Genomic DNA, 26,964 nt, shown 5'->3' with positions numbered 1-26,964 from the left:
GGTCCTTCTGCCGACAACCAGGGCTTGGCCACCTTGCCCATTGTGGACCGTACAGACCTTCATCCGGGGGTGGGTTGGAAGTTGCTTCAGCCCAAGGCAAGATGAATCTAATCTGATCTGGGTGGCCGGGCTTACCTATAGTGATGTGAACCACTGCCCAGGCTGAGACTCAAAAGTACCCTTGGGGAGCCCGGTCAATCCTGAACACAGACCAGTTTCCCAGAACGGTCAGAGGTGACTCTTGGTGATAGGATACTCAGAATCTTCCTTAACTATAGGGGATAGAGGTAGAGGGCTGTTAGTCTTGCTAGTCTTATTACCCACACTGTCTGTCAGTTCTGTCCCTGCCACGCCAAAATCAACCAATGAACACAGAAAGTCAAAAGGCAGAAAGAGGACAGTAAAAATGAAGCCAAAGATAAGACAAGACAAACAGACACAAAACCAAGAACCTCAGGTGGGGGTACAAGGTGACAACTCGCTTTTTGCCTTCGAAGGGAGAACACTGGGATCCTGTTGAACTCCCTCCCCAACCCAGATAGGGATCCTGCAAAACAGAAGCAGACTGTGACTCCCCAGGAGGCCTCCGTAGATGCCTGCTGCTTTTCTGGGCACAGAAGTTCATCAGGACAGTCTGCAGGCAGCCCAGGAGCCTTAGAAGGGCTCAAGGCACCCGCCCCAGGAGGCAGCTCCCCGACCCCCTGGAGTTCTGGAGTGAAGGTCCAGGTTTAGAATTTTGGTGGGTGATCTAAATCTCACTGGGGCCTCCAGAAAATGTTAATCCCAAACGGCGAGAATAAGACCATAATCTGAGTCAAATTTGAAGCAAGCTTTATTTTTACTGGGGTGCACCCAAGAGCTGGCCAGGGACTGTCTCCTCTAAGTCGGGCTACAGAGCACAGCAGCAAATCCACCTCTCGGCCCTTTTAAGAGTAAAGTCAGGAGTAGTTTTACTGGAGGGAGACAATGGGCAATAAAATACAGACCCTTAAAGAAAAGTCACTGGTCACCCACCATGTGATTAGGGAGTGTCAGGGAGGGTCAGGGTATTCTCAAAAACAAATCAAGGTCATGGGTTGGGGAAGGTCAAGTTCCAGGAAACTCAACTCACAGCACATAGAAACTTATTTTTAAAAATACAGCACAATGGCTCCTGACTTCAAAATGGAGTCAGGCAGTTTCCTTATTACCTGTGAATCTGAACACAATGCCACAACCTCAGAGAGAATAAAGCTAAGTATTGACTAATAGTTTAAAGTTCTAATCCAAATTTGGATAGTGTTGGGATAATCGATCTTGTCCATAGTAGCCCGGCCCACCTAGAACACAGGACGGAACAAACTTCTCCCCTGTGGTCCCGAATGATCTCACACCTCAGGGTCATGCTCCCAGCTTGTGTCAAAGAGGCAAGTCAAAAGCTGGACTGCAGGAGAGTGACTCTCAGGGGCCATGTCCCCTCATCCTGCAGGGGAGCGGGAGGGGTGTTCCCAGGGTCCCAGCCCGCTTCCCACTGGGCCAGGCCTGGCCTGCTCCCTGGGCATGAGAACCCTGTGGTAGCAGAGTTAGCCTTGTGAGAAGCTGGGGACAAGGTGACCTGGGGCAATTCTTCACTGGGAGCTTGTGAGCCTGGCGGGAGACAGTCTCCCCTGGGGTCTGGGCTTCCCCCTGGAGAGCCTGAAAGGGAAATGAGAATTGTTAACTCTGACATCTGCACTCCACAATTCCAGGCCTCCTCCCTCAGACCCAGGGGTGCAGAGCCCGGCCTCTCACCCGTCATCAGCCTGTGCCACTGGGAAGCCTCTGTAGCTAGAGCCTGGGAGAGACTGAGGACCCGCTCCCGGTGGCCTCCAGATGTTGGCATGTAGGTTGTGGAGTGCCTGGAACTACAGAAAATAAGCCACGGGTGTCAAAGGGGCCACCAAGGCCTGCTGGGATTTGTGCTTCTTGGCTTGTATCTAGAGGACTTTAAACCCAGGCCCTGTGCATCGCAGGTAGACCAGCAGTCTGGTTGGCCTTACTGGATGAACCAGGCCATTGGAGCGCTGCCGTTCCTGACTGGGCACGAGGGACTTCCTGGCTTTTTTGTAGATACCACAGGAACTCAAGGGACGCTGGAGTTGTGGAGACTTGTTTGGTGCCAGGACACCATGACAATGCTCCCCTGTCTGCACCCAGATCCCCCCGTCTCCACTCACCACTCTACATCCATACCTACTCCAGGACCCAGAACTCCTGAGCCATTTCGCAGCTCCTACAACAGGCTGGAAGGAATTAGGTGGTTAGAATTCTTGCCTTGGAGAATGGTCACAAGTTCAAGGCCAGCCTGGTCTGAGTACATGACGAGATTGTGTCCAGATGGAAAGAAGAGAGGAGAGGTTGGTAGGGAAAGGAGGCAGGGGAGGAAAAAGGAAAAGTGGAGGGGAGGAAAGAAGGGAAGGAAGACAGAAAATAGAATTCTTGCCATTGGAGGCCCTGTTTTCTCTACCTCCTTCCCCAGTCTCCCCCTCCCTTTCTCCTCTCTCCCCCTCAGGTCCCCCTCCCCACCCATCCACATGCAGATACTTAGGAAGGTCACAGGATCACCTGGGTGTCCCTCCTCTGGTCCTCCACGTTTGGTTTGAGACAAGATCTGTCATTAGCCTGGAACCAGCAAGTTGGCCAGACTAACTTGTTGTGGAATAAACTTTTTGTACACTGTGAATATGTGTCACTCTGACAGATTTAATAAAAAGCTAAACGGTCAATAGCTAGGTAGGATTTTGGGCGGCAGAGAGGATGCTGGGAAGAAGGGGAGTCACCAGCGGGACACAGGAGAAGCAAGACATGTAGGATGAGAGGTGAAAGCCACGAGTCACGTGGCACCACATAGATGAACAGCAATGGGTTAATTTAAGTTATAAGAGCTGGTTAGAAACAAGCCCAAGCTAGGGCCAAGCTTCCATAATTAGTAAGTCTCTGTGTCATTATTTGAGATGGTGGCCCAAAGAAAAGCCTGACTTCAAATGGCATCCAATGTCCAGGCACATATTTCTATATAAGACCCGAGAAAGCTTTAAAAAAGGTTCCAACCACACAAAAATGGAGTCAAATGTGGCTTCCTAGTCCTTCAGTCTCTCATGCAGGCTGAGGTACACAGACACCTCTCCTGGCTGCAGCCTGAGGGCTTGAGCTGCCAGCAGGTTCATAAGCTGAGCTAAGCTGCATGGCAGTTCCAGGTTTTGCTCATAAAGACAGAAAAGGTTACAGATACATGCAGTAAAGCAGGTTCAGAGGAAAAGAAAAAAACTCTAAACAGGTTACAATGTGTTTAACAATGTGTGTAGGCCTAAGAAAAAGGATATAGACAGTCATAAAAAACAAATAGTTTAGAAATAATAAAGTCTTTATTAAAAAAAGAATAAACCATGTAGAGATGGAAGTACTTAGGGAGTCTGGATCCCATATGTTATTGCGTTGTTTAACTTTTTGATTGCTGATGAACAAACAATAGCTGCTGACATTGGATTATAAAAACTGCTAAATTAAACCAACTTATATATTTAAAAATGTTTTAACTTCAAAATGAAAGTCAAAAATGTTATGTTATGGAAGAGGTTATGATTTTGTTTCACAGGAAACAAAAGTCTGTGGATTCATTCAAGGTTGACAGAGATCAGGTTTGATTGAGGGAGACCCCCTGAAAATCCTAGAACTCGCTTTGGTAGACCAGGCTGGCCTCGAACTCACAGAGATTCGCCTGCCTCTGCCTCCCCAGTGCTGGGATTAAAGGCATGTGCCACCATCGCCCGGCATGTCTGTCATTTCTATAGGTTTGGAAGTGGCTTGCATGGCACTTCCTGTTTACTCAGGTAATATTGTATCTATTTGGGGTCTTTGATAGAGTTGAAGACTAGGGAGTTATAGTTGCAATTTTCCTTAATTGTGATAGAAGGTAAATTAGGTACAGAGCTATGGACCTCATCAAGATAGAATAAATAATGGAGTATTTTCTCCAAATATGTCAAATACAAATGGACTGGACATTGTGAATGTAATTTTTTTTAAAGATTTATTTATTTATTATGTATATGGAAGAGGGTGTCAGATCTCATTACAGATGGGTGTGAGCCACCATGTGGGTGCTGGGAATTGAACTCAGGACCTCTGGAAGAGCAGTCAATACTCTTAACCTCTGAGCCATCTCTCCAGCCCGTGAATGTAATTCTTACCTGATAATTGTTCTAATTGTATATAGTTTTACCTTGTTAGAGTTAAAACCTTGCTGGAGAGGTGGCTCAGCCGTGAAGAGTTAAAACCTTTCCTTTTATTTAGACAAAACGGGGGAAATGCGGAATAATATTTGTGTATAATGTGAATATGTGTCACTTTAATACAAAGCAGAGTGGCCAATAGCTAGGTAGGATTTTGGGGACAGAGAGGACACTGGAAAGAAGGAAGTTGCAAGCAAGACATGCAGGATGAGAGGTAAAAGCCACGAGCTACGTGGCACCACATAGATGAACAATAATGGGTTAATTTAAGTTATAGGTGCTAGTTAGAAACAAGCCTAAGCTATCAGCCAAGCTTCCATAATTAATAACGAGTCTCTGATTTGGGAGCTGGCTGGCAAAACAGAGAAAGATTCAATACACTAACTGATCCATGAGCTCCCAGGGTACCACCCATCTCCACCTCCCATCTCCATGCCATGGGGATTACAGGCATTCACTGTTGGCCCAGGCTTTATACAACGGTCTGAGGCTCCAAAGTCAATCACTGAGCTATCGCCCTGACTCCCTCCACATTTTTTTCGTTTTTTGAGACAGGGTTTCTCTGCATAGTTTTGGTTCCTGGCCTGGATCTCGCTCTGTAGACCAGGCTGGCCTCGAACTCACAGAGATCTGCCTGGCTCTGCCTCCCAAGTGCTGGAATTAAAGGTGTGTGCCACCACCACCCGGCTGCCCCCACATTTTTCAGCCAGATTCTTATGTATCTCAGAGTGCCCTCCAAGTTATTATATAGATGAGGATGGCCTTGAACCCCTGATCCTCCCGCCTCCACCTCCTCACGGTTGCCACACTTCCTATTTTTATGGTGATGCTAGGTGGGGGTCTCAGAATGAAATGGCCCAAAGACATGATGCTTGAATTCACCTGTCCTCTTTGAGAACATCAGGCTTACGAAGTTCTGCCCACACCTACAGCAGCTACAAAAGCTTCTCTGATTTGGATATAAATATCCCCAGAGGTTTATATGTCAAAGGATTGGTCCCCAGTTTGTGGTGCTGTTGAGATGTGATTGGACCATGAGAATGTTTCATCTGAACAATGAATCCATCCACAGTGAGTGACAGAACATAGGTCTGACTCCACAGCCTGAATCAGGCCATGCCTCCCTGAAGTTCACAATTAAGGAGTCACTGCTGTGACTTACAGCTTACAATCTGTGGCACATGGCTTCTCCATGCTCCCTGTCACATATACTACATGGAACAAAATCACATCATCTGGAACTTCCTTTAGCCTGGCCATGGCTATAAAAAGCTATAAAAAGTCAGACCTATGCTTTGGTGGGGAAGGAGTCTGAGATTCCTCAAGAGGCCTGCTCAGGGAAGGCTGCTCTCTGAAGAGGCTCCTCTGGCCTCCCGCCCTCCACCACGCCTCTCGGGTGCTTTGCTCTTTCTCACTTTTTGTTTATAATTTTTATTGTATGTGTTTTGGTGTTTGTCTGCATTTATGCCTGTGTGAGGTGTCAAGTCACTTTGAGCTGGATGACAGACAGTTAAGAGCTGCCATACGGGTCCTCTGGAAGAGCAGCCAGTGCTCCTAACCACTGAGCCTCGGCTCCAGTCTCCCCTCCCCTCTGAGGCTCCACGGTGTTAGGTCTCCATTGTTTCTGTCAACGCTCCCCTTCCGAGCTCCGGCCAACGATGGCCTTGAGGATCATCTACTATAATCTTCATTGATGGGATTATATGTCAGCTTCCTTCAGGACCAGGTGGTCCTCTCTCCTAACATTAGGACAGAGTTTACGGCTAATTGTGCCATTAGCAAGCAGGGCCTAGCTGGAGAGGGGTGTGATGTGGTGAGCAAAGATACATCCCTACTCAGTCAGCCTGTCTCTCTACCCCTTCCCTCTCCCTTAGATCACGTGATTTGGTTTGGCACGGTGTGTGCATGGGGAGCATGGAAGAGAGAGCTACAGGAGGTACAACCTCTTCCATGCCACACAGCCGCTAAGAGAGCCTGAGTTCCAACACGGAAACTGGAGAGATACCTGCTCCTCCTGTTTCATGGCAGTTTCCTCTGAACTGAAACATCCCCTGCAGGAGAGGGAAGAATCCTGAGACCGAGGAGATGGGCCAGCTTCACATGTCTGGGGAAGCTGAAACTTGCTGAGTTATGGAAACTTCCACGACTGAAGGAAGGGCACAGCAAACACGGCGGGCAGAGGAGACTAGCCAGCCCCGCTACAGGGAGACTCTCGGAACCACTGCCTGCCTGTGCGGTCTGCAGACAGGAGACTAGCCAGCCCCGCTACAGGGAGAGTCTCAGAACCACTGCCTGCACAGTCCGCAGACAGGAGACTAGCCGGCCCCGCTACAGGGAGACTCTCGGAACCACCGAGTGCCTGCATGGTCCCCGCAGACAGCCGCCACTGCAGCTTTGGTGAGCTGTCACTCACGCGAGGACGGCTTTGGCAATGGGGCTGTGTTTAGGTCATTTCTGCTACTGTAGGTAACCCCTCACACATCCCATGAAACCTCATGGTTCTCCAGGCTGGACTGGGGTGCAATCACTGCTGTAGTCTGTTACGAGTTTCCTTTCCGGGCTGAGGGAACCTGAGTGTGTGCTCCATCTCCCCAGGAGGAGCCTCTCACACACCTCCTCACTAGGTCCTCCCACTGCAGGAGGAATAAGCACAGGGCCGGATGACTTGGTTTACATCAACCAAGTGGGAAGTATTCCCCTTTTAGAAAGGCAGCAGGGACTGGGCTGATCAACAGAACACTCGCCTACCAGGCTCCACCCCGACACTGTATAAACCGGGCATGGTGACACACGCTTGTAATCATGGCACAAAGGAGGTAGAGGCCAGAGGCTAGAGTTCAAGGCCAACCTTAGCTATGTAGCAAGTTCAAAACTATCCTGGCATACACAAGACACTGTCTGGGGGTGGGGGGGAGAAGAAGGAGGAGGAGAAGGAGGAGGGGAGGGAGATTCAATCTAGGAACAGCGGGTCCTCTCCCACCCTGCTCCCCAGTCCAAGAACCTACTCTCCTCACCCTCTGCTCCAAGTCAGGCTGGCGTCCGGCTGGGGACAGTGCCCTCCCCAGGGTCAGGAGCCTCGGGGAGGCGGGGCGAGGGAGAGGAAGCCCACAGGCTTGGTTTCTGCGCATGCGCTCCAGCTGCTCCTGGGCACTCATGCGGGGCCGCGCCACCGGGGCCTGGGGAGAGACAGACCAAGACCCTGACCTTGGGCTTCCTCGTTCTTTCTGTCCCAGGGACTTCCCACCAGAGCCTGCTGCGTCCCCTCCCTGGCCCTAGACACATGCCCAGCTTCCCCGGCCCTGTGTGGTCGGATTCCCACCCACGTCTTTGGCCGCCTTCCATCACCTGCCCCACCTTATGGAGAAGGAAGCGTCCCGCCTCCTAGGGATGTCAGTTTCCCCAATAACTCGACATCGAGTGGGAAACACTAACTCTTCTGCAGAATGAACCCACGCCTCCCAGGCTTCACGGCTGAGCCTCCCCCAGCCCCTCACTGGGGGATTTCTAAGCAGGGCTCTTCCACCAAGCCATGCCCCTGTTTATTTTGTTTTAAATCTCATGTCGTTGCAAGCCTATTAGTGCCGTTACACAGATGAGAAGCAGAGAGGCTCAGAGGGGCTTAGTAACTACCCCAAATCACACAGCATCTTCACACAACTAGTGTTGGGAGGTCAGAGGTGATCAAGCACAGTTATAAGGCAGATTTAAGGTGTCTGGGAGACAGTCTACCTTAGTTTTCAGCAGTGGGGATGAGGGCGGACGACCTTCAGGGCTGGACGCCCGTGAGACCCTTGGAGACCCAACACCTTGAGGAACAGAAAGGGACTTAGAATAAGAACACAGCAGTCCCACCCTACCAGGGTGCTCACCTGAGCGAGGGCTGAGGAGGGCTCTGTCACCTCCCGGGGGTCGACCCCAGTCCACCTCAGGGGACTGAGAGGAGCTAAGCTCCAGTGACTCTGGAAGGCTCTGGAAGGAAAAAAAATGGGGATCAAATATTGTTGTTCTTCTTATTACAACTACCACAATTTTTCAAGTATTCACCAATTGAGGCACAGCACGGAAAAATATTAAGATCACAAACTGAGAGCCAGATATACTGGCTTCAGATCGCATCTCTGCCACTTATTAGCTGTGCGACTTTGAACAAGCTGCTTAACCTCTCTTATCCTCTCAAGTTAAACAAGTTGCTCAACATCAAAGGCATTCAGAGCAGTGAGCGGCTTCCCAGGAGCACGCACTGGGGCCATGCTATGGTGGTGTCTGGGGGGACTTCCCAGTGCAGCAACTGCCTCTGATCACACATTCGTGCTCCTGTAATTAACCCCTAAAACCCCGGTGGTTCACCAAAGCACACTTGGTGAAGTTTCCTTTGGTGTTGATGCCCTTTCTAGCTGGGGTGGACAGAAAATCAGGAGACAGATGGATAGTGTCGTAGGGATCCAGCAGTCACTGTATCCAGGGTAAAACAGTGGAGTGAACAGTTGTTTTCTGCGTTTTGTGTTTCTGCTTGCATGTGTGTCTGTGTGAAGGTGTCAGAACTGGAGATACAGACACTTGTGAGCTGCCATGTGGGCGCTGGGAATTGAACCCGGGTCCTCTGAAGAGTAGCCAGTGCTCTTAACCACTGGGACATCTCTCCAGCCTCCAAATAGTTATTTTCTAAAAGTACTTTGACCTTGAAGAATCATTGTGGAAAACAGTGATTGGTTTCCATGATTTGTAGAATTGTTTTTTCTGAGGGGGGCGTTACAGCCTTCGCACGACTTTGGTCACAAGACGCTCCTGGCCCACCCAAGGCTCTTGCATTATTGGGCACTGAAATGGTACACAGTAAGGACTAAAGTGGTGGAGGTATGATGCTTTCCTTCAGAAAAACATAAAGTACAGAGTGGATTAGAAACTGGCTGGGCGGTGGTGGCACACACCTTTGATACCCGCACTCAGGAGGCAGAGCCAGGGGGATCTCTGTGAGTTCGAGGCCAGCCTGGTAACAGAACAAGTTCCAGCCAAAGCTACACAGAGGAACCCTGTCTCAAAAAATAAATAAACAAGTCTGATGATTTAAGTTCCATCCCCAGGGTCTACACTGTGGAAGGAGAGAACTGATTCCCACAAATTATCCCTGATCTCCACATGAACACTGTAACATGAGTACACAACCCACACAAAAGTGTACACACACTGTGACAGTGAGGGGATATCTACATCTCCTTGGCTGTGGGTGTGTCTGCAGGGACTGTCTTGATTACATTCATTGATAGCATTTAAGACCCGGCCTGAAAGGGGGCACCATTGCCTGGGGTTGGGTCCTGGGAGCAAATAGAAGAGGATGGGATTGAAGAGATGGTACAGTGGTTAGAGCACAGTGTTCTTGCACAGGACCCAGGTTCAAGTCCCAGCATTTACATGATGGCAGACTTCAGGGGATTCAGTGCCCGTGCCCTGCGCCCCCCCCCCGCCCGTTGCCATGGGATTGGTAGGTGGTTAAGGGAAAGAGGTGGGTGAGGGACTCACCTGGGTGAGGACAGGTGAGAGAGGAAACTGAGGAGGAGCTGGAAATCTCACCTCTCGCTCTGATGACTCTTCTCCTTGGGGTGCAGGGGATGGAGACTTGGGCTCAGTATGTGAGGGCTGTTTCTGGGGGCCACCTAGACCTGCCAGCGTGTCCTCCACCATCCACAGCTGCTGCTGAGCAGCTGCTCGGTCCTAGGGGAAGGAAAGGGCTTTGTTCAAGAAGAGAAAATACAAGGAGAGCAGCGGCAGATGGGCCCCACCCGGAAGGCTCTAAAGGCAGCTGCATGGAGGTTGGCTTGGCTGCTTCTGTCCCTTATTTACAGATTCCATGTATGACTCATGGTCCGAGTGCATGTGGGAACTGTTTTCCTCCTTCGGTTATGTGGGTCCCTGAACCTAGGCCATCAATCTTGGCAGCAAGAGCCTTTACCTACTGGGCCATCTCACCAGCCCCCAAAACTTTAAGGATTTATTTATTTTTATTCATCTGTATGTATGTATGTGTCTCTCTGGGTATGTGATAATGTATGTGGAGGTACCCACAGAGCCAGAAAGGGACATCAGATCCCTTGGAGCTAAAGTTATAGGAGTTTGTGAGCCATCCCATGTGGGTGTTGGATTCTGAGCTCCAGCCTTCTGCTAGAGCAGTAAGTGCTGTAAACAATGAGCCACGTGCCCCAGCCCCATGCTTTCCAATGTGTACAAGACCTGCACATTGCCACTGGGGAAACCAGTAGGAGAGCCTGCACCTCACACTGCTTTTTCCTATCTATGAACATGGTACATCTCTATGTGTCATACAGCTGTTTTTTTTAAAGACACAAGTGTGTCAAGGCATTTCCTGCCCACCCCCGTCCCCCTGTTGGTGTCTTGCCTGCATGGGTGTCTGTGTGAGAGGGTCAGATCCCCTGGAACTGGAGTTGCAGAGAGGTGTGAGCTGCCATGTGGGTGCTGGGAGTCCTCTGGGAGAGCAGCCTTCTCTCCAGTCCGTTTTATACTGCTTTAATGATAACTAATGATGTCTGTGGCTTTCAGCGATGTCTGGCCTACCCCGTAACTGTAATTCTTGCTTGATAATTGTTCTGTTATATGTAATTTTACTATGTTAAAGTTAAAACCTTCCCTTTTGAAAAAAGAAAAGGGGAAGTGCTGGGGATGCTGTGAATGTGCTGCTCGGATTGATTGATAAATAAAATGCTGATTGGCCAGTAGTCAGGCAGGAAGAATAGTGTAGGCAGTATAAGGAGAGAGGAGAATTCTGGGAGGTGGAAGGCTGAGTCAGGAGAAGCAAAATGTAAGGTACCAGTAAGCCACAAACCACGTGGCAACTTATAGATTAATAGAAATGGGTTAATTTAAGATGTAAGAACTAGATAGCAAGAAGCCTGAGCCATTAGGCCAAACAGTTTAAATAATATAAGCGTCTGTGTGTTTATTTGGGTCTGAGTGGCTGCAGGGGCTTGGTGGACCCAGAGAGAAACTCTCCAGCTGCACTACCCTTCGCTAGATTTAACCGTAGGTATTTATCATTTCATTATAAAGCCCATTTTCTTTTGTTTGTTTTGTTTTTGAGACATTGTCCCATTATGGCAGGTCCAGCAAGCCTTTAATTAAATTTTTTTTTGACATTTCCTGTTCATAATACATTGTTTTACTTAAAAATAAATTATGGCTGGGTGGTGGTGGCACACACTTTTAATCCCAGCACTTGGGAGTCAGAGGCAGGTGGATCTCTATGAGTTTGAGACCAGCCTGGTCTACAAAGCGAGTCCCAGGACAGGCTCCAAAGCTACACAGAGAAACCCTGTCTCTCTTGAAAAACCAAAAGAGCTGGGCGGTGGTGGCACACGCCTTTAATCCCAGCACTCGGGAGGCAGAGCCAGGTGGATCTCTGTGAGTTCGAGGCCAGCCTGGGCTACCAAATGAGTTCCAGGAAAGGTGCAAAGCTACACAGAGAAACCCTGTCTCGAAAAACCAAAAAAAAAAAAAAAAAAGGGGGGGGGGGCTGGAGAGATGGCTCAGAGGTTAAAAGCGCCAGCTGCTCTTCCAGAGGTCCTGAGTTCAATTCCCAGCAACCACATGGTGACCCACAACCACCTGTAATGAGATCTGGTGCTCTCTTCTGGCATGCAGGTGTACATGCAGACAGAACACTGTATACATAATAAATAAATAAATCTTTAAAAAAAAAAAAAAAAGGAAAGAAAAGAAAAGAAAAAAGAAAAGCCAAAAGATAGATAGATAGATAGATAGACAGACAGACAGGCAGATAGATAAGATAGATAGATAGATAGACAGACAAGAAAGAAAGAAAGAAAGAAAGAAAGAAAGAAAGAGAGAGAGAGAGAGAGAGAAAGAAAGAAAGAAAGATAGATAGATGATAGACAAATGAATAAATACATTGTGTATGGATGTTCGGCCTGCATGTATGTCTGTGCACCATATGCATGCCTGGTGTTCAAGGAGGCCAGAAAAGGGTATCAGATCCCCTGGAACTGGAGTTACAGAAGAATGTGGGTGCTGGGTATCAAATCTGGGTCCTCTGCAAGAGCAGCAAGTGCTCCTAACTGCTGAGCTACCTCTCCAGCCCTCTTGTTTTTGTTTTGTTTTGTTTTGAGACAAGTTCTCATGCACATATCATGATGGCCTTGAACTCCTTAAGTAGCCAAAAGTGGCCTTGAACTTGTGATGCTCCTGTCTCTTCTTCCTGAGTACTGGAGTCGTAGGCCTGAGCTGCAGCACCTGGAGTACATAGTGCTGGGACTTAAACACAGGTCTTTGTGCATGCTGGGTAAGAGTTTGACCACCTGAGCTCTTTGTTTGAAAACCCCAGCTCTGTTCCTCAATTTGGAATCCTCCTGCCTCAGTCTCCTGATTGTTTGGACTACATTACAGGTGTACATCGCTCCAGACATAATTTGGAGTTATGTAGCTCAGGTTAGACCCTGGAAAGAGGCGAGAGACCAAGCACACAGGTGCACACAACGGGCTGCTTCCATCAGGCCTACAACAGGTCCAATGTGATGAGCACTTGAGGGACAGAGGCAGGAGGATCACCATCTTTTCTAGCCAAATTAGGTTATGTAGTACAAGGCCAGCCATGGCTACAATGTGAGATCTTGTCTCAAAAAACCAACAGAGAAAAGCCAGGCATGGTGACACAGGCCTTTAATCCCAGCACTTACTTGGAAGGCAGAGGTAGGTGGATCTCTGTGAGTTGGAGGCCAGCCTGGTCTACAGAGAGAGTTCCAGGACAGCCAGGGCTACACAGAGAAACCCTGTCTCATACCATCCCAACCCCCAAAAAAACCAACAACAAAAACAGAGATTGCAAGAGAAACAGTTCTGTCCACCAAGGGCTTGCTGTGCAAGCCTGAGGGAGGACCTGAGTTCAACACCTAAACCTCAAAAAGCCAGACCAGAGGCACAAGTGACCCCAGCATGGGGAGACAGAGACGGCAGATGCCTGGGGCCACTGGCCAAGCAGCCTAGTGCCTACTTGATGAGTAACAGACCAATATGAGACTCAGTCTGAGAAACAAGGTGCACAAGGTCCTCTGGCTTCCACACGTACACACACCTGCACACACTTACACACAAGATAAAAGAGTGAAGAACAGAGAGAAAAGCTGGGAGAGGGGAGAGAGAGAAAGAGCGAGCACAGAAAACTCCCAAGGATAAATTTAACAGCCACTGACTGGAAGTGGGCGCTAGACGTGAATGTTCAGGGTGGAAGGAGACTGGGCTCAGTCGTGGCATTTCACACTACAAGCAGGGCTTCACTGAGAGGAGACATTTCGAACCAGCCAGAGAGCGGCTTTCTGAAACTAGGTCTTTAGGACCATAGGGGACTTAGAAAGCAGGAGCAGCCTGGGACAGACTGTCTGATGGTTAGGCTGGGTCTAAGAGTATTTCCAGAGAGGGTTGGCTAGGGGGGAAGACCACACTGACCATAAGTCACACTGTTCTATGGGCTGGGACCCCAGAATGAATAAAGGAGACAAAAGAGAAAGCCAAAGGAGAGGTGGATCTCTATGAGTTCAAGGCCAGCCTGGTCTGCACAGCCAGTTCCAGGACAGGACAGCCACAGCTACCCAATAGACAGACCTTGGGGGGTGGGGGGGTGGGGTTGCTGGCTCAGGGGTTAAGAGTACTTGCTGCTCTTCCAGAGGACTTAAATTTGGCTCCCAGCACCCACATCAGACAACATATAACTGACTGTAACTCCAGTTCCAGGGAATCCAACACCCTCCTCTGGCCTCCAAGGGCACACATACACCCACACGTAAATATATGTACAAACACACAAATAAAAAGTAATAAAACTGAAGATGTAATAGTGGAAGCAGAGCATTCTAGACTAAAACATTCTAGAGAGTGAGTGGGCTGGAGGGATGCCAGCATTTCTCGACTCTTCTCTTTTTTTAAAGGTTTATTTTTATTATTTTAAATATGAGTAGATGTACGTGTCTACATGTGAGTGTGTGCATTGAGTGCAGGTGCATGTGGAGGCAGGGGCATCAGATCCCCTGGAGCTGGAATTGCAGATGATTGACAGCCACCATGTGGGTGCTGGGGACTGGACTATGGTGGTCTCCAAGAGCAGCGGGTGCTTCTGACCACCGAGCCATGTCTCCAGCCCTGACTCTCTGTGTATTGATCCGCTGAGATTTGAGAAATCCTCGTCTACTCCTGCCAACATGAACTCTGCCTTACGTCCCTCACAGTGAAGAACCATATCCTCAAACATAAACCAAAGCACAGCCTAACATGACACATTTCCCGTGATTGCTTCTTGCAGGTACTAGGGTCACGTCAAGAAGAAAGTCACTGACAGACGGGTGCCCAGACACTGCTGGGGCGTCCACAGTTCCCAGGTGGCTTTGGTGCTGTGGGCAGGGAGGGGAGAGTAGGGGTGTACCTGGGGGGACCCGAGGTGCAGGAGGTATTCAAGAGTCTCCCTTAAGGTGCCCAGGTCCTGCTCCAGGCTGCTGTACGTGTCCCAAACCTGCTCTCGCTCCTAAAGAAAAGGAAGAGATACAAGATTAGCCCCTCAAAGCACCAGCTCTAGCCCCAGCTGAGGGGGAGGGAGGCTCCCTTCAGGTCGTCTCACTCCAGATGGACTTCAACCCCATGATCTTCTTTGTCTAAACTACTGGGAACCCCAGGCCATATGCCACATGTGATCCCTGTGGACATGGGTGGATCCTTAAAGCCATGCAGCCGAGCAGCCCACAGATAAAATTTTAAGTATCTGTTCATTTCTGTGTTCACAGTCCTCACAGGGATCATATGAAATAGATACTATTTATTTTGCTAATTTTTAGGTTTATTTATATGTATGAATGTTTTGCCTGTGTGTATGTGTGTGCATCATGTATATGGAGGCCAGAAGAGGATGTCAGATCCTCTGGAACTGGAGTTACAGATGACTGTGAGCCAACATGTGGGTCCTGGGAATTGAACCCAGGTCCCCTAGAAGAGCAAAAGTGCTCTAAACCATTGAGCCATCTCTCCAATACATTTATTTTTTTTGAGACAGTCTCACTATGTAACTCTAGCTGTCCTGGAACTCACTATAGACCAGGCAGGCTGACCTTGAACTCACAGAGATGCCCTGCCTCTTCAAATACTATTTTCCCTATCTAGAGAAATGCCCCGAATGTTTAGATAACTTTTTTAAGGTCATAGTAACATTGAGGGAGAGTGAGTGAGGTCAGCAGGAAAGGGTGCTTGGTAGCAAGCCTGAAGACCTCTTCCATCCCCAGAAACCACACAGTGAAAGGCGAGAGCCAGCTCCTACAAGTTCTTCTCTGACCCACCAGCACATTGGCCTATGTGCACACAATTCATTTTTAAATGTTTATTTTTATGTGTGAGGGGGAAGGATGGCTGGTGGGGGTTGGCTCTCTTTTCGGACATGTGGGTTCTGAGAATCAGGTCCTGAGGCTTGGGGGCAGGTGCTTTTACCTGCTGAGACATCTCATCAAGCCAACACACAGAATAAGTAACAATAATAATAAGCTATCCCTTTGGTTTCACTTTGCAGGGCATGGTGGCACACGCCTTTAATCCCAGCAGAAGGAAGGCAGAAGAAGCAGAACTCTGTGAGTCCGAGGCCAGCCGGAAATACATAGACTATTTCAAAAAATAAGATAAAGTCAAATCAGATCATCTTATGATTGAGGGCCTGGGTTCACATGTATGTGTGTGTGTAGTGGGAAATCTAGTACAGTATCTAAACATCAGAATGAGATAGTTGTGTTCACCATATCTAGAGTAAACATCAGAATGAACAGTTGTTATGTAGAAGTACTTAGATCTTGAAGGAATCACTGTAGAAAATGAGATTGTTTTCTCCTATCTACAGAGCTGTTTTTCTGAAGGAACTTTACAGCCTTTGCGTGACTTTGGTCACAAGACAGTCCTGGCACACCCGGAGTGTCTTGCATTATTAGGTACTGCAAACAGCGCCCAGCACAATAAGGACTAAAGCTGCAAGCTTGTGATGTTTTCCTTTACGAAACATATAGATTAGATCAGGGCTTTGGGATGATGAACTTGTTTTACCAAAAAAACAACTTTTGTGTGACAATCAATAAATATACCTTTGCAGGGCCGCTTGGGGTTCAGCTCATAGAAACTGTTCCTCCCTGCTGCCACAGAGAGCCTAAATTACATCTTGGAGTGACTCTCTCTCTTCCACTGACCCATGCAACACAGAACACCCAACACCCTACATATATGTTCATATGCACATACACATATGTCTAATAGAAAATAATAAATTCATTGTAAAAATCATCCTCTTGGCCAGATGTGGTGGCACACACCTTTAATCCCAGCACTCAGAGGCAAGTTCAGGTGGATCACTGTGAGTTTAAGGCTAGCCTGATCTACATAGTGAGTTCCAGGACAGCCAGGGCTACACAGAGAAACCCTGTCTCAATAAAACAATCATCATCATCATCACCATCATCCTCTTAAGCTACTAAATTAAGCTTTGTTACTGCTTGGGTGCTTGCCCCTCACCTATAACGATCAAGATTATGGGTTAAAGAAGCCATACGATGGCTCATTTGGTAAAGGCACTTGCTGCCAAGTCTGGTGGCCTGAGTCCGGTCCCCAGGACCAGCGGGGTGGAAGACGAGACCAATTCCTTCAAGTTGTCCTCTTCCCCTCACATGGATGCCAGGGATACACTGGTGTGCGTGTATACACATACACACACACACACACACACACACACACACAAGCACGCACGCACGCACGCACGCACGCACGCACGCACATGTAATAAGAACACATTTTTAAAAGACTATAGATTTGAATAGTGACCTGGCTGATGATTCAAGCGTGACTCTCAAGCCCACACAGTCTCCACCGCAGCAGGCCCAAGCCTGAGAGTCCTGCCCTTCCCAGATGCTCACCTGAGCCAGGTGACACAGAGCGGCCCTCACATTCACCAGCCGGTCCTGCAGAAGGCGTTGGCGACCCCAGGCCTTCCCCGAAGCCGCAGCCTCCCTGGTAGCTTGGCCCAGCTGCTGCCGAGTCAGCTCCAAGGCTGCCTCTAGCTGCTCCTGCACAGAGAACAGCGGTCAGACTTCTGAAGCGACTTCCAACCCAAGAAGATGAATGTGCCCCCCAGTCCCTCCTCGTGGGAAGCGTCTCCACTCTCACGCCTGGGTGAGACATGAGCAGCTCAGGCCCTCCCTGCTTACCTTCTCCTCCTGCCTCTTGTCCAGATCCTCCTGGATCCGCCTCAGGAGCCGGTCCTGCCCACACAGCTTGGTCAGCAGTGTCTGGCAGAAGTTGAGAAGGAAGCCTTTATGGACCTCACCTGGCTTTTCCCCTCCCAGCTCCATCTAGAACAGTGGTTCTCAGCCTTCTAAGGCTGCGACCCTTTAATACATTTCTCATGCCGTGGGACCCCCAACCATAAAATTACTTTGTTGCTACTTCATAACTGTAATTTTGCTACTATTATGAACTGTCATGTGAATATCTGATATAAAACTCCCAGGATGTCTGGACCCAGAGATTGAGAACAGCTGGTCTAGACCTTTTTCCCTTCGACTCTGAGAACTGGACAGGGATTGGATCTGGGAGAACTTACGTCTGTTTCCAAGCTCTGATGCGAAATTGAGTCTGCTGGGGGGCCTGGCTAAGGAGGAGAAAATTCCAGGGTCAAAGGGCTTGGATGCCCATTTTTACAAACCCTTCTGTCAGCCCCCTTTGGCACGGCATGCTTTTGGCCCTAAGGCTGGATTCTTCTCTGCTAGCAGTAAGAATCAGTTCCTTAAATCCAAATTTGAATTGTCCAAATCTTTGGTCTTCCCCTGTGGTTTCGAACACAACAGCAAGAACAATGCGGGAATGAATTCCAAGTGACACTTGTTAGGTCTCAAGGAAAGTGGAGACAAAAGGCTGAGGGGCCTACTTAACACAGCAAAGAGGACGCTGCCCAGCCGCCTCAGCAACGCATCCCACCCTACCTGAACCTCTCCAACCCTGGAGCTCGGCTTCCCTTCCGCCAGCGCCTCCAATTCCTATATAAGCTCAGCCCCACGGTGTTTTGGTCTCTCGTCCTCGGCTCTTCTTTGCCATCTTTTCCAATCTCCCCTGCCCCTTTCCCTCCTCCCATGGCCCCCGTTCAGTGTGGATTCCTCCAGATGCCTCTGGCTGTTCTCTCCCTCATATCCACAGTAAACCTTCTCCTCGACCCACACCTAGGCACAGTCATGTGCTCACTTTTTCACTCAATGCCTTGTTTCATCAGCCATGGGAAAACAGTGAGAGAACCTACCCAGGATCCTGAATGGGCTTTTCAAGGCTCCTTGGCGAGGAGACAACCATCCTGGGGAGTGGGGAGGTCAAGGGAGAGAGGGAGTCTAGTGGATTCCTGGGGCTGCAGGAAACCTACCAGCAAAATCATGGAGGCCCGGGTCCCGGGTGGCCTTGGGGGCAGCTGGAGATAGGTGGAAGAACCAGAAGAGGCCTGGGTAGACTGAAATAAAAATGCTTAGAAGCGTCTTGTTAGGCCCTAGTGGTACAGGCTGTCACCTCAGCTACTCTGGAGGCCTGGGTTACAGGGTGAGTTCAAGGCCAGCCTGAGCAACTTAGGGAGACCCTGTCTCAAAATAAGAAGTAAAAAAGGTACTGGGGAGTAGGTCAGTGGCAGACTACTTGCCTAGAGTGGCCAGGCTCTGAGCACACACGCACACACACACATACACACACACACACACACACACACACACACACACACACACACGTCCTCAACTATACTGGCTCCACACACACGAGCCTTGGCAAAGCCGCTAGGGGCTGTGGGAAGTTAGCTGCAGATATTCTGGGCTATAAATCTGTGAGTCTTAGAGAAATTATCAAGAGGCTGGCTATCTTGAAATAATAACTGGAAACCAAACTATGCCTCAGTTTGATGTAGAGCATTGTGGACTACAGTACCCACAATGCACAGGAACAATGGCACAAAAGTAATCCTGAGGCCTGATGGGACTTGAAATCCACTAGCCTTGGATTTGGGGGAAACAGTTGCATTGTGAACTCTAATCCCCATAATGTCCACGAGGCGTGGCTCGATTACTGGCCTGGGAAGAGAGCTTTGAAGCCTGACGGGAAACGCAGCCCGCTCTCTCCGCGCACCTGAGTTCTAGGCTCCTGTCTCCAGGGCTGGGGACTCCTGGGTGGCCGACCCTCGGAGGAGGGTCCTCGGCGTGGAGTGGGAGGTCGGGAGAGGGTCTGTCTCTGGGGTCCCCAATCCAGAGGAGGTCGGACATCAATGCGACTCAGGGGAGTGTGAGGCCGGGCGGGAGATGATGCGTCTCCTGCTGAGAGAGGGGGTCGCCGCGCCGGGGCAGAACGAGGACGGGGAAGGCTCAGAGGGGAGGGCGGGCGGGAGAGGGATGAGAACAGCCTATGGAGAGGAGGGAATCAGGGAACCGAGTTAGTCGGAGCCCCTGCCCCCGGTCCACTACCCATCCCTGATGGCCTCCCTGTCCCTTTGCTGGGCTAAGTGTGGATGCGTTCCCTTTGGGAACACCTGCACCCACTTGCACAGGACCAAGCCACCACCAAGGTCTCTCGAGGCCTCATCCTTCCCTTAAGCCACGCCTCCAACTGGCCCGACTACTCCTTTAACTCCTCCTTCCCTTATGGCACGCCCTGATAATGACAGGGCTCCGTCCTAAGACCCCAACGTGTTCCTACTTACTCTGGGCTCCTGGTCCTCCTACTCCACGTGTCCGACGGAAGATCAGCTGCAGGGCTGAGCGTGTACATTCCTTGTCTGCCACGACCTCTGGAGAGCCGAGCTACCTCTGGTGATTCCGAGATGCGCCCCTCTTCCCTTCTGCTCACTTCTGGGGGTCCCCCGGGTCCCCCGGGTCCTTCCCCGGGCTGGGGTCGTACAGGTGACCTGGGTAGGCCACTAGCAAATGGGCACATAAAGTGACATCACTCTTGCTCCTAAAAGGTCACTGGGTCAACTGGTACAGGACTCGGTGTCCTGCAGTCTAGAAATTGGGGCAAGCTGGGAAGATGCCTGAGACAGTCTGATATTTGGGGGGGGGGATTGGAGGGTGAGGTGATATCATTTTGAAGCAAGCATCTTTATAGTCCAGGCTGGCCTGGAATTCTTTGTGATTATCCAGCTTTAGTCTCCCAAGAACTGTCAGGAACACATGGCCATCGTGGGTGAATATGAATGGAACCCTCTCCCCCCCCCCCCCCCCCCGCCAAAAAAAAGAGAAAAAAAATCAAATCAATCAGGGTAAGGTTGGTGCACCTTTAATCCCAGCCCTGGGAAGGCAGAGACAGGTGTATCTGAGTTCCAGGTCAAGCAGGGTTATACTGTGAGACCCTGTCACAACACCCAAAACTAACCAACCAAACACAGCTAGGCATGGCCCTGTGTGTCAATACCCAAGGAAACGGGAGAGCTGAGACAGTTAGACCCTGCGAGCTTATGGGCAGCCAGCCTAACTAATGAGGCAAGCTTCCAGCTCAGTGAGACCCGTTTCAAGGCAATAGATGGAGAGCAATGGAAAAATGCACCCAATGCCCTGCTCTGGTCTCCACGTGAGCTGACACAGGCATGTGCAGTTGTACACACACACACACACACACACACACACACACACACACACACACTTTAAAAATAGGGCTGGGGAGGCAGCTCAGTACTGACAGCTCCTTAAAGTGTGAAACCCTGGCTTCAGTCCCCAGTAAATAAGCAGGAACTGGAGAGGGGCCTAGCCGTTACCAGTGCTTGCTGCTCTTTCAGAGGACCCACGTTCAGCTCTTAGCACCTACACTGGGCAGCTCACAATCACCTCTAACTACTTTAGTTCCAGAGGGACCCAACACCTCTGACGTCCACCAGCATCCAAACTCATGTGTCCAGACCTAGTGGTATATGAGAGTTCCTGGGGACAAGCCCCTACAGCACTGGTGTGGCAGCCCACATCTGGAATTCCAGCACTTGAAAAGTGGAACCAGTGTGGTCAGAAGTTCAAGGTGATCAACAGTGAGTTCTAGGCTGGTCTGGACTATTCAAGACCTTGTTCAAAAAACAAAAATAGTGTGGTTGTACATGCCTTCCTTTAATCCAGAGGCAGAGGCAGGCAGATCTCTGTGAGTTCAAAGCCAACCTGGTCTACACAGAGTTCCAGAACAACCAGGACTATATAGCTCCTCCCTCAAAAAAAAAAAAAAAAAAAAAAAAAAGTAAAAATAAATAAATAAATTCACTTACAGACATTTTTTAATGTGACCTGGCTTCAATTCCTAGCACCCTTGAGGCAACTTACAACTGTAATCCCAATTCCAGGGAATCTGACACCCTCTTCTGGCCTCTGAGGTCACCATGCACATATGTGGTACACATACATACATGCTAAGAAACATACATGAAATAAAAAGAAACTAGTCTTTTTAAAAGTGTGGCATGGGCCGGGCGGTGGTGGCGCACGCCTTTAATCCCAGCACTCGGGAGGCAGAGCCAGGCGGATCTCTGTGAGTTCGAGGCCAGCCTGGGCTACCAAGTGAGTTCCAGGAAAAGGCGCAAAGCTACACAGAGAAACCCTGTCTCGAAAAACCAAAAAAAAAAAAAAAAAAAAAGTGTGGCATGGCCTCCAAGCTGACTTTGTTTAGTAGACACAAGCCAGGACTTGGTGTTCTGAGAGTGGAAAATGTTTCTAACTCCTTGGGCAGAGCTAAGAATGTCTACTGAGTGTGTCAGTTGGGAGTCAGGCTGGACATGAAGGTGGGCAGATCTCTACCCCCCCCCCTGGTTTTTGTTTTTTTTTTTTTTTTTTTTTTTTTGAGATAGGGTTTCTCTATGTAGTTTTGGTTCCTGTCTTGGGTTTCGCTCTGTAGACCATGCTGGGGTTTCTCTGTGTAGTTTTGGTTTCTGTCTTGGGTCTTGCTCTGTAGACCATGCTGGCCTCAAATTTACAACTCACTGAAATCCGCCTGGCTCTGCCTCCCCAGTGCTGGGATCAAAGGCGTGAGCCACAGCTGCCCAGCCTGCAGGTGGGCAGATCTTAAAAGAGAAAAACTTTCTGCTATTGGAGGAATTTGTGTGTGTGTGTGTGTGTGTGTGTGTGTGTGTGTGTGTGTGTGTGTGTAGGATCTTTAATGTTAGGGTCTATTAGAAGATAACTAGTAATTGCATATTAAATGACGGTCCTACAAAGGAAGGAGCTTGATGGGGACATGCCTGAGCATCACTCACCCGTCTTCCCCCTCAGCACGAGAGGCCCTCCCCAGAGCCCGCAGCCAGCCTCTCAGGTCCTCCAGTGTGTCAGCTGCAAGGACATAGGTCCTCATGCCTGGGTGCTCCGCCTGCAAGGGACGGAGGCTTGGGACTTGAACTCAGAGGAAGCATGGTAAGACCTCTTCCAATGTGGAAGCCCCAAGGCATGGTCACCTCAAGTTCCCACCTACCACCTAACAAGAACCCACAAACACACTCACTGTGAAGGTGAATCGCCTGCCTCGTGGGGCTCCCGGCCCATCCGGCCTGACGCTGTAGCTGGGCAACAGTACACTGCCCAGGACACTCTCTTCTCTGCTGTCTGCAGAGAGGGGTTGGGGGCAGAGGTCAGGCACGTGTCAGGGCAGCCAGGAGCCCGAGGAGAGAGGTAAGGTGGGAAAGGGGCAGCTGGGACACTGACCCTTGTAGTAGAAGAGGCAGTGACCGGAGAGGACGAACCAACGGCGTTTCCACAGCCGGAGGCCTGAGCTATCCTAGGGAGAGAGACAAGAGAGAGGCTGAACAGAGAAAAGCTAGACAAAGTCCAGAGGGCCGGAGGAAAGAGAAATGGGGAACAGAGACCCAGAGAGAGGCAGGTACACAGAGAGGGAGAGAGGAAAGGGGGAGCGGGCAGAGGGACTGGGGGGGGGGCATAGGCATGTGTTGGTTTGATGGATTCATATAGCCGAAAGCTGGGGGCCTGATTGAGTGGTAGGGCATCTGGCTCTAAGCTTGGCCACTTTCTCCCCCTTGAGACAGGGTTTCTCTTGTAGCTCTGGCTGTCCTGGAACTCACTCTGTAGACCAGGCTGGCCTCGAACTCAGAGATCTGTCTGCCTCTGCCTCCTGAGTGCTGGGATTAAAAGAGTGTGCCACCACCACCTGGCTTAATCTTGTCCAATTTTAAATTATACATTAGAAAAGTCTACCTCGCAGGGTGGTGGTGGCGAATTCCTTTAATCCCAGCACTCAGGAGGCAGAGGCAGCTGGATTTCTGTGAGTTCAAGGCCAGCCTGGTCTACAAAGTGAGTTCCAGGAAAGGCTCCAAAGTTACACAGAGAAACCTTGTCTCAGAGAGAGAGAGAGAGAGAGAGAGAGAGAGAGAGAGAGAGAGAGAGAGAGAGAGAGAGAGAAAGAGAGAGAGAAAGAAAGAAAGAAAGAAAGAAAGAAAGAAAGAAAGAAAGAAAGAAAGAAAGAAAGAAAGAAAGAAAGAGAAGAAAAACCTCTATTAGGACCTGACTACCCATTGAGGTTTTAGAAGTTTCTGGAAGGTTTGGTTGAGGTGATGCACCAACCACAGAGGTTTCATATACAGGGACTTGGTGCAAATGTTCAAAGCCTGAGATGTAGAAGGTTCCCTTCCCTATCGTGTGCTGTTTTTCTCCACAAACTCCCAACAGCCTAGTCAAAATTTTGTGGGTTTTGTTTGTCTCAAGTAGCCCAGGCCGGCTTTGAATTTGATCTGCAGCTAAAAGGTCCTCCTGCCTCTGCATCCTTAGTACTGAGATTATAGGCCTGTCCATTTATTGATTTACCAGGCCATTACACAATTCCTGCCCCACCCTGGTCATCTTCTTCCCATCTTTTGATTTGTGTATTTATTTATTTGTTTGTTTGTTTGTTTTTTGAGACAGGGTCTCTCTATGTTGTTCTGGCTGTCCTACAGTGCAGACCAGACTTGCCTCACAGAGACCTGTCTACCTCTGCCTCAGGAGTGCTGGATTAAAGGTGCATGTCACTGTGCTCTGCATCCCACTTTGATGATCTTAATATGGCTTAGATACTTGTTCATCTTATATGTGTCTATCCTGTGTCCTGGGGCCAGGAACATGAAATATTCAGTCACAGACCGGGAATGAATGGTTAAAGTGTGGAGGAAACAGTAGCCGGTCCAGGATGAGGCAGAAGAAGTATGAGGCGTATGGTGTCGGGAGAGTGGAAGGAAACTCAGCAGCAGGACTCAGCGTCCAGGGACCACAGCCTTCCCTCACCCTTACCTGCTTATGCAGCCAGCCACGGATGTGCACGGGCAGGTTGGGGTCCCGCCGAAGAGCATTGTTCCTTTTCCCAAAGGCATGGACCTTATGTACGGCACGAGTAGGCTTCTGAGGTACAATAGGAACAGAAGTGAATGAGGGCGTCTCCTGGGACTGGCTAGAAGCCAGGCAAGGAGGCTGAGGACGGTGGCACATGCCTGAAAATCCAGCATTGTGTTGATACAGGAGGGTCAGGACTTAACACAGTGAGTGCCAGGACAGCCTGCTGTTTGAGACCAAGTCTTCAAACAAACAGACAAACAGACAGACAAACAACGACAAGGGATTTAGTTAGCTCTGTTCACACAGTGCTTCCTCATCATACGGAGTGTGAGTTCAAATCCCAGCACTGCATAAACCAAGGAAGGCTGTTTACACCTGTAATCCCATTATTCTGGAGGCAGAGGCAGAATTGGAAGGTCAAGGTGATGTTGCACACCTTTAAACCCAGCACTCAGGAGGCAGAGACAGGCAGATTCCTGAGTTTGAGCTCAGCCAGGTCTACGGAGAAAGCCCCAGGACAGCTAGGGCTAGAGAGTAAGACCCTGACAACAACAAGTTTTAGGTCATTTTTTTTGGCTACATGGGGAGTTCAAGTTCAGCCGGGGCTCCATGAGACCCTGTAGAGGTGTCCCCAGCAAGAACACGCTCTTGGCCACCACAGCCAGGGACACCAAAGCACCTCTGCAATCCACCTGGGAGTGTGGCCTGGGAGTTCTCCACAGGAGCGCCTTCCAAACAGAAGTCCTGGTAAATGAAAGACCAGAAGGACAGCTTTGACGCTGTGGCAGAGAGATCCTCAGCAAGCAAGCTCAAGTGGAGATGCAGCTTCTCATCCCTCTCCTCCCTCCCAAGGGCACCTGTCGAAACACAGGCTGCCTTGGACCAAATCTGCGTCTGGGCTCTGAACTTAAGGGAGTTTAGTGAACTTTGTCCTAGGTGATACTTATGTAGCTCAGGCTATCCTCAAATCACTATGTAACCAGGGTTGCCCTTGAATTTCAGATCCTCCTGCCTCTACTTCTAGACTGTTAGAATTTGAGGTGTATAGTACCATACCTGGCTTATTCTGTCATGCGGTTTTGTTGTTGTTGTTGTTTTCAAGAAAGGGTCTCACTATGTAGCCTTGACTGTCCTAGAACTCACTCTGTAGCCCAGGCTGGCCTCAAACTCACCAAGATCCACCTGCCTCTGCCTCCCCAGTGCTGGCTCTGGCGCTTTGGGGATTTGGGGATTTTGTTGTCTTGCATGAGACAGGCTCTCACCTAGCCCAGTCTGTGTTCCTGCCTCCACCTCCTCAGTCCTGGATTACAGTTGTGAACCACCATGCCTGGTTGTTAGTGGGTGGGTTTGAGGGTTACAGACTAGGGAGGAAGTCCCCTAGCCCAGTCAAGAGCAGCCACCTTCTCTCAGTCCATGTTTGTTCTCCTGACTTCAAGTTAGGAGAGACTGAGGAGGGTGGGGACAGGGCTGGGAATGTCTCTAAATTCCCAGCTGCAGCTGATGCTCAACTAGGGACCAGTCTGGCAGACCCAATCACTAAGGAACCTTGCCGTTGACAACGGGAGTCTCTGTGAGGCGCAGACCCCACAGTTAGGAACGGGCCAGGACCACCCTTCGGAGCCTCCTCCTCCCTAGCCCATCCCAAGCACTGGAGGACCTTGGTGCTCGGGCTGCTCAGAGAGGATGTGGTGGAAGTGCTGCTGGCCAGGCTCAGGCTGCTCCGGGGTCGGCCCTGCTCCATCGAGAGCTCTGGGAGAAAGAGAAAGGGGCTGTGTCTCTCCACTGCTGGGGGCTGAGGACAGAGCTGGGGTCAGGAATGGGAGGTCAGAGACCGCCGAGGAGAAAGGAACTGTTGTCTGGGGACTGGGGGGCTGGGGGAGGCCATGGCCAGGGATCACATGCCAAGAGCAGTGCCAGGGAGGTGGGCGGCTCTGGCAGCTGTGGGAGGGGGCAGCTGTCTGCAGCCAGGCCGTAAGAATAGGGGCTCCTTTCTTCCTGCCCACTGAACTCTGGCTAGGAATGTGACCCCCTCTGTGCATAGGGATTCTACTCCCTGCCTCCCTCAGGGGGCCCTGGGCTACCTGTCCCTGTCTTCTCTCGTGAACCCCCAAGCCATCATGTTTGCCAGCTCCCCGAGACAAGTCGCCCGCCACCAGGAATGAGCATCCAGACAAGTTCCTCCCAGCCCAGCCAGGGACTTACCCAGCTCTGGTGTCCCAGTGACAGGGTCTGTCACCTCTGTGTCTCAGACACTGCTTCTCACAATTGTCTCTCCTCACCTGATGTTGCTTAAACCCTGTCCTGGTTGTGAGTTCCTGCTTGCTCACTCTCCTCTCCTCTCCTCTCCTCTCCTCTCCTCTCCTCTCCTCTCCTCTCCTCTC

The 26,964-nt window shown here is 50.0% G+C and overlaps 1 protein-coding gene across 5 annotated transcripts; it reads right to left on the bottom strand.

Moving 5' to 3' along the window:
- Nucleotides 1-810: 810 nt before the first annotated feature.
- Plekha4 (pleckstrin homology domain containing A4) lies at nucleotides 811-26,964 on the bottom strand. Of its 5 annotated transcripts, none has more exons than XM_037199762.1 (21): nucleotides 26,786-26,964; nucleotides 26,241-26,332; nucleotides 24,542-24,649; nucleotides 22,967-23,039; nucleotides 22,767-22,867; nucleotides 22,525-22,634; nucleotides 20,002-20,217; nucleotides 19,434-19,704; nucleotides 18,691-18,774; nucleotides 17,884-17,931; nucleotides 17,489-17,569; nucleotides 17,198-17,347; nucleotides 14,689-14,787; nucleotides 9,819-9,959; nucleotides 8,120-8,219; nucleotides 7,980-8,056; nucleotides 7,265-7,426; nucleotides 2,584-2,640; nucleotides 2,212-2,261; nucleotides 1,771-1,883; nucleotides 811-1,674 (listed from the first exon to the last, which is right to left on the bottom strand). In XM_037199762.1, exons 2-21 carry the CDS (start codon nucleotides 26,322-26,324, stop codon nucleotides 1,412-1,414), a joined length of 2,388 nt encoding a protein of 795 aa, XP_037055657.1. In that variant the 5' UTR covers nucleotides 26,325-26,332; nucleotides 26,786-26,964; the 3' UTR covers nucleotides 811-1,411. The 5 variants fall into 5 exon arrangements, with proteins under 5 accessions (XP_037055657.1, XP_037055662.1, XP_037055667.1 ...); XM_037199767.1 differs by having other exon boundaries at nucleotides 8,150-8,219; XM_037199772.1 differs by lacking the exon at nucleotides 2,584-2,640.

This window comes from Peromyscus leucopus, chromosome 1 (genome assembly GCF_004664715.2).
Source record: "Peromyscus leucopus breed LL Stock chromosome 1, UCI_PerLeu_2.1, whole genome shotgun sequence".
Taxonomy (NCBI): Eukaryota; Metazoa; Chordata; class Mammalia; order Rodentia; family Cricetidae; genus Peromyscus; species Peromyscus leucopus.
Note: the sequence above shows the minus strand (reverse complement) of the source record. Positions and strands in the feature narration are given on the sequence as shown.

Excerpts from the sequence above, each read along its gene's own strand:
- Plekha4 (XM_037199762.1), bottom strand. The coding sequence starts at position 26,324 with ATGGAGCAGGGCCGACCCCGGAGCAGCCTGAGCCTGGCCAGCAGCACT. Across the intron at positions 18,775-19,433 it reads GACAGGAGCCTAGAACTCAG|TCTACCCAGGCCTCTTCTGG; the intron begins GTGCGCGGAGAG and ends TTTTTATTTCAG. Across the intron at positions 7,427-7,979 it reads CCCCACTGCTGAAAACTAAG|GCCCCGGTGGCGCGGCCCCG; the intron begins GTAGACTGTCTC and ends GTCTCTCCCCAG.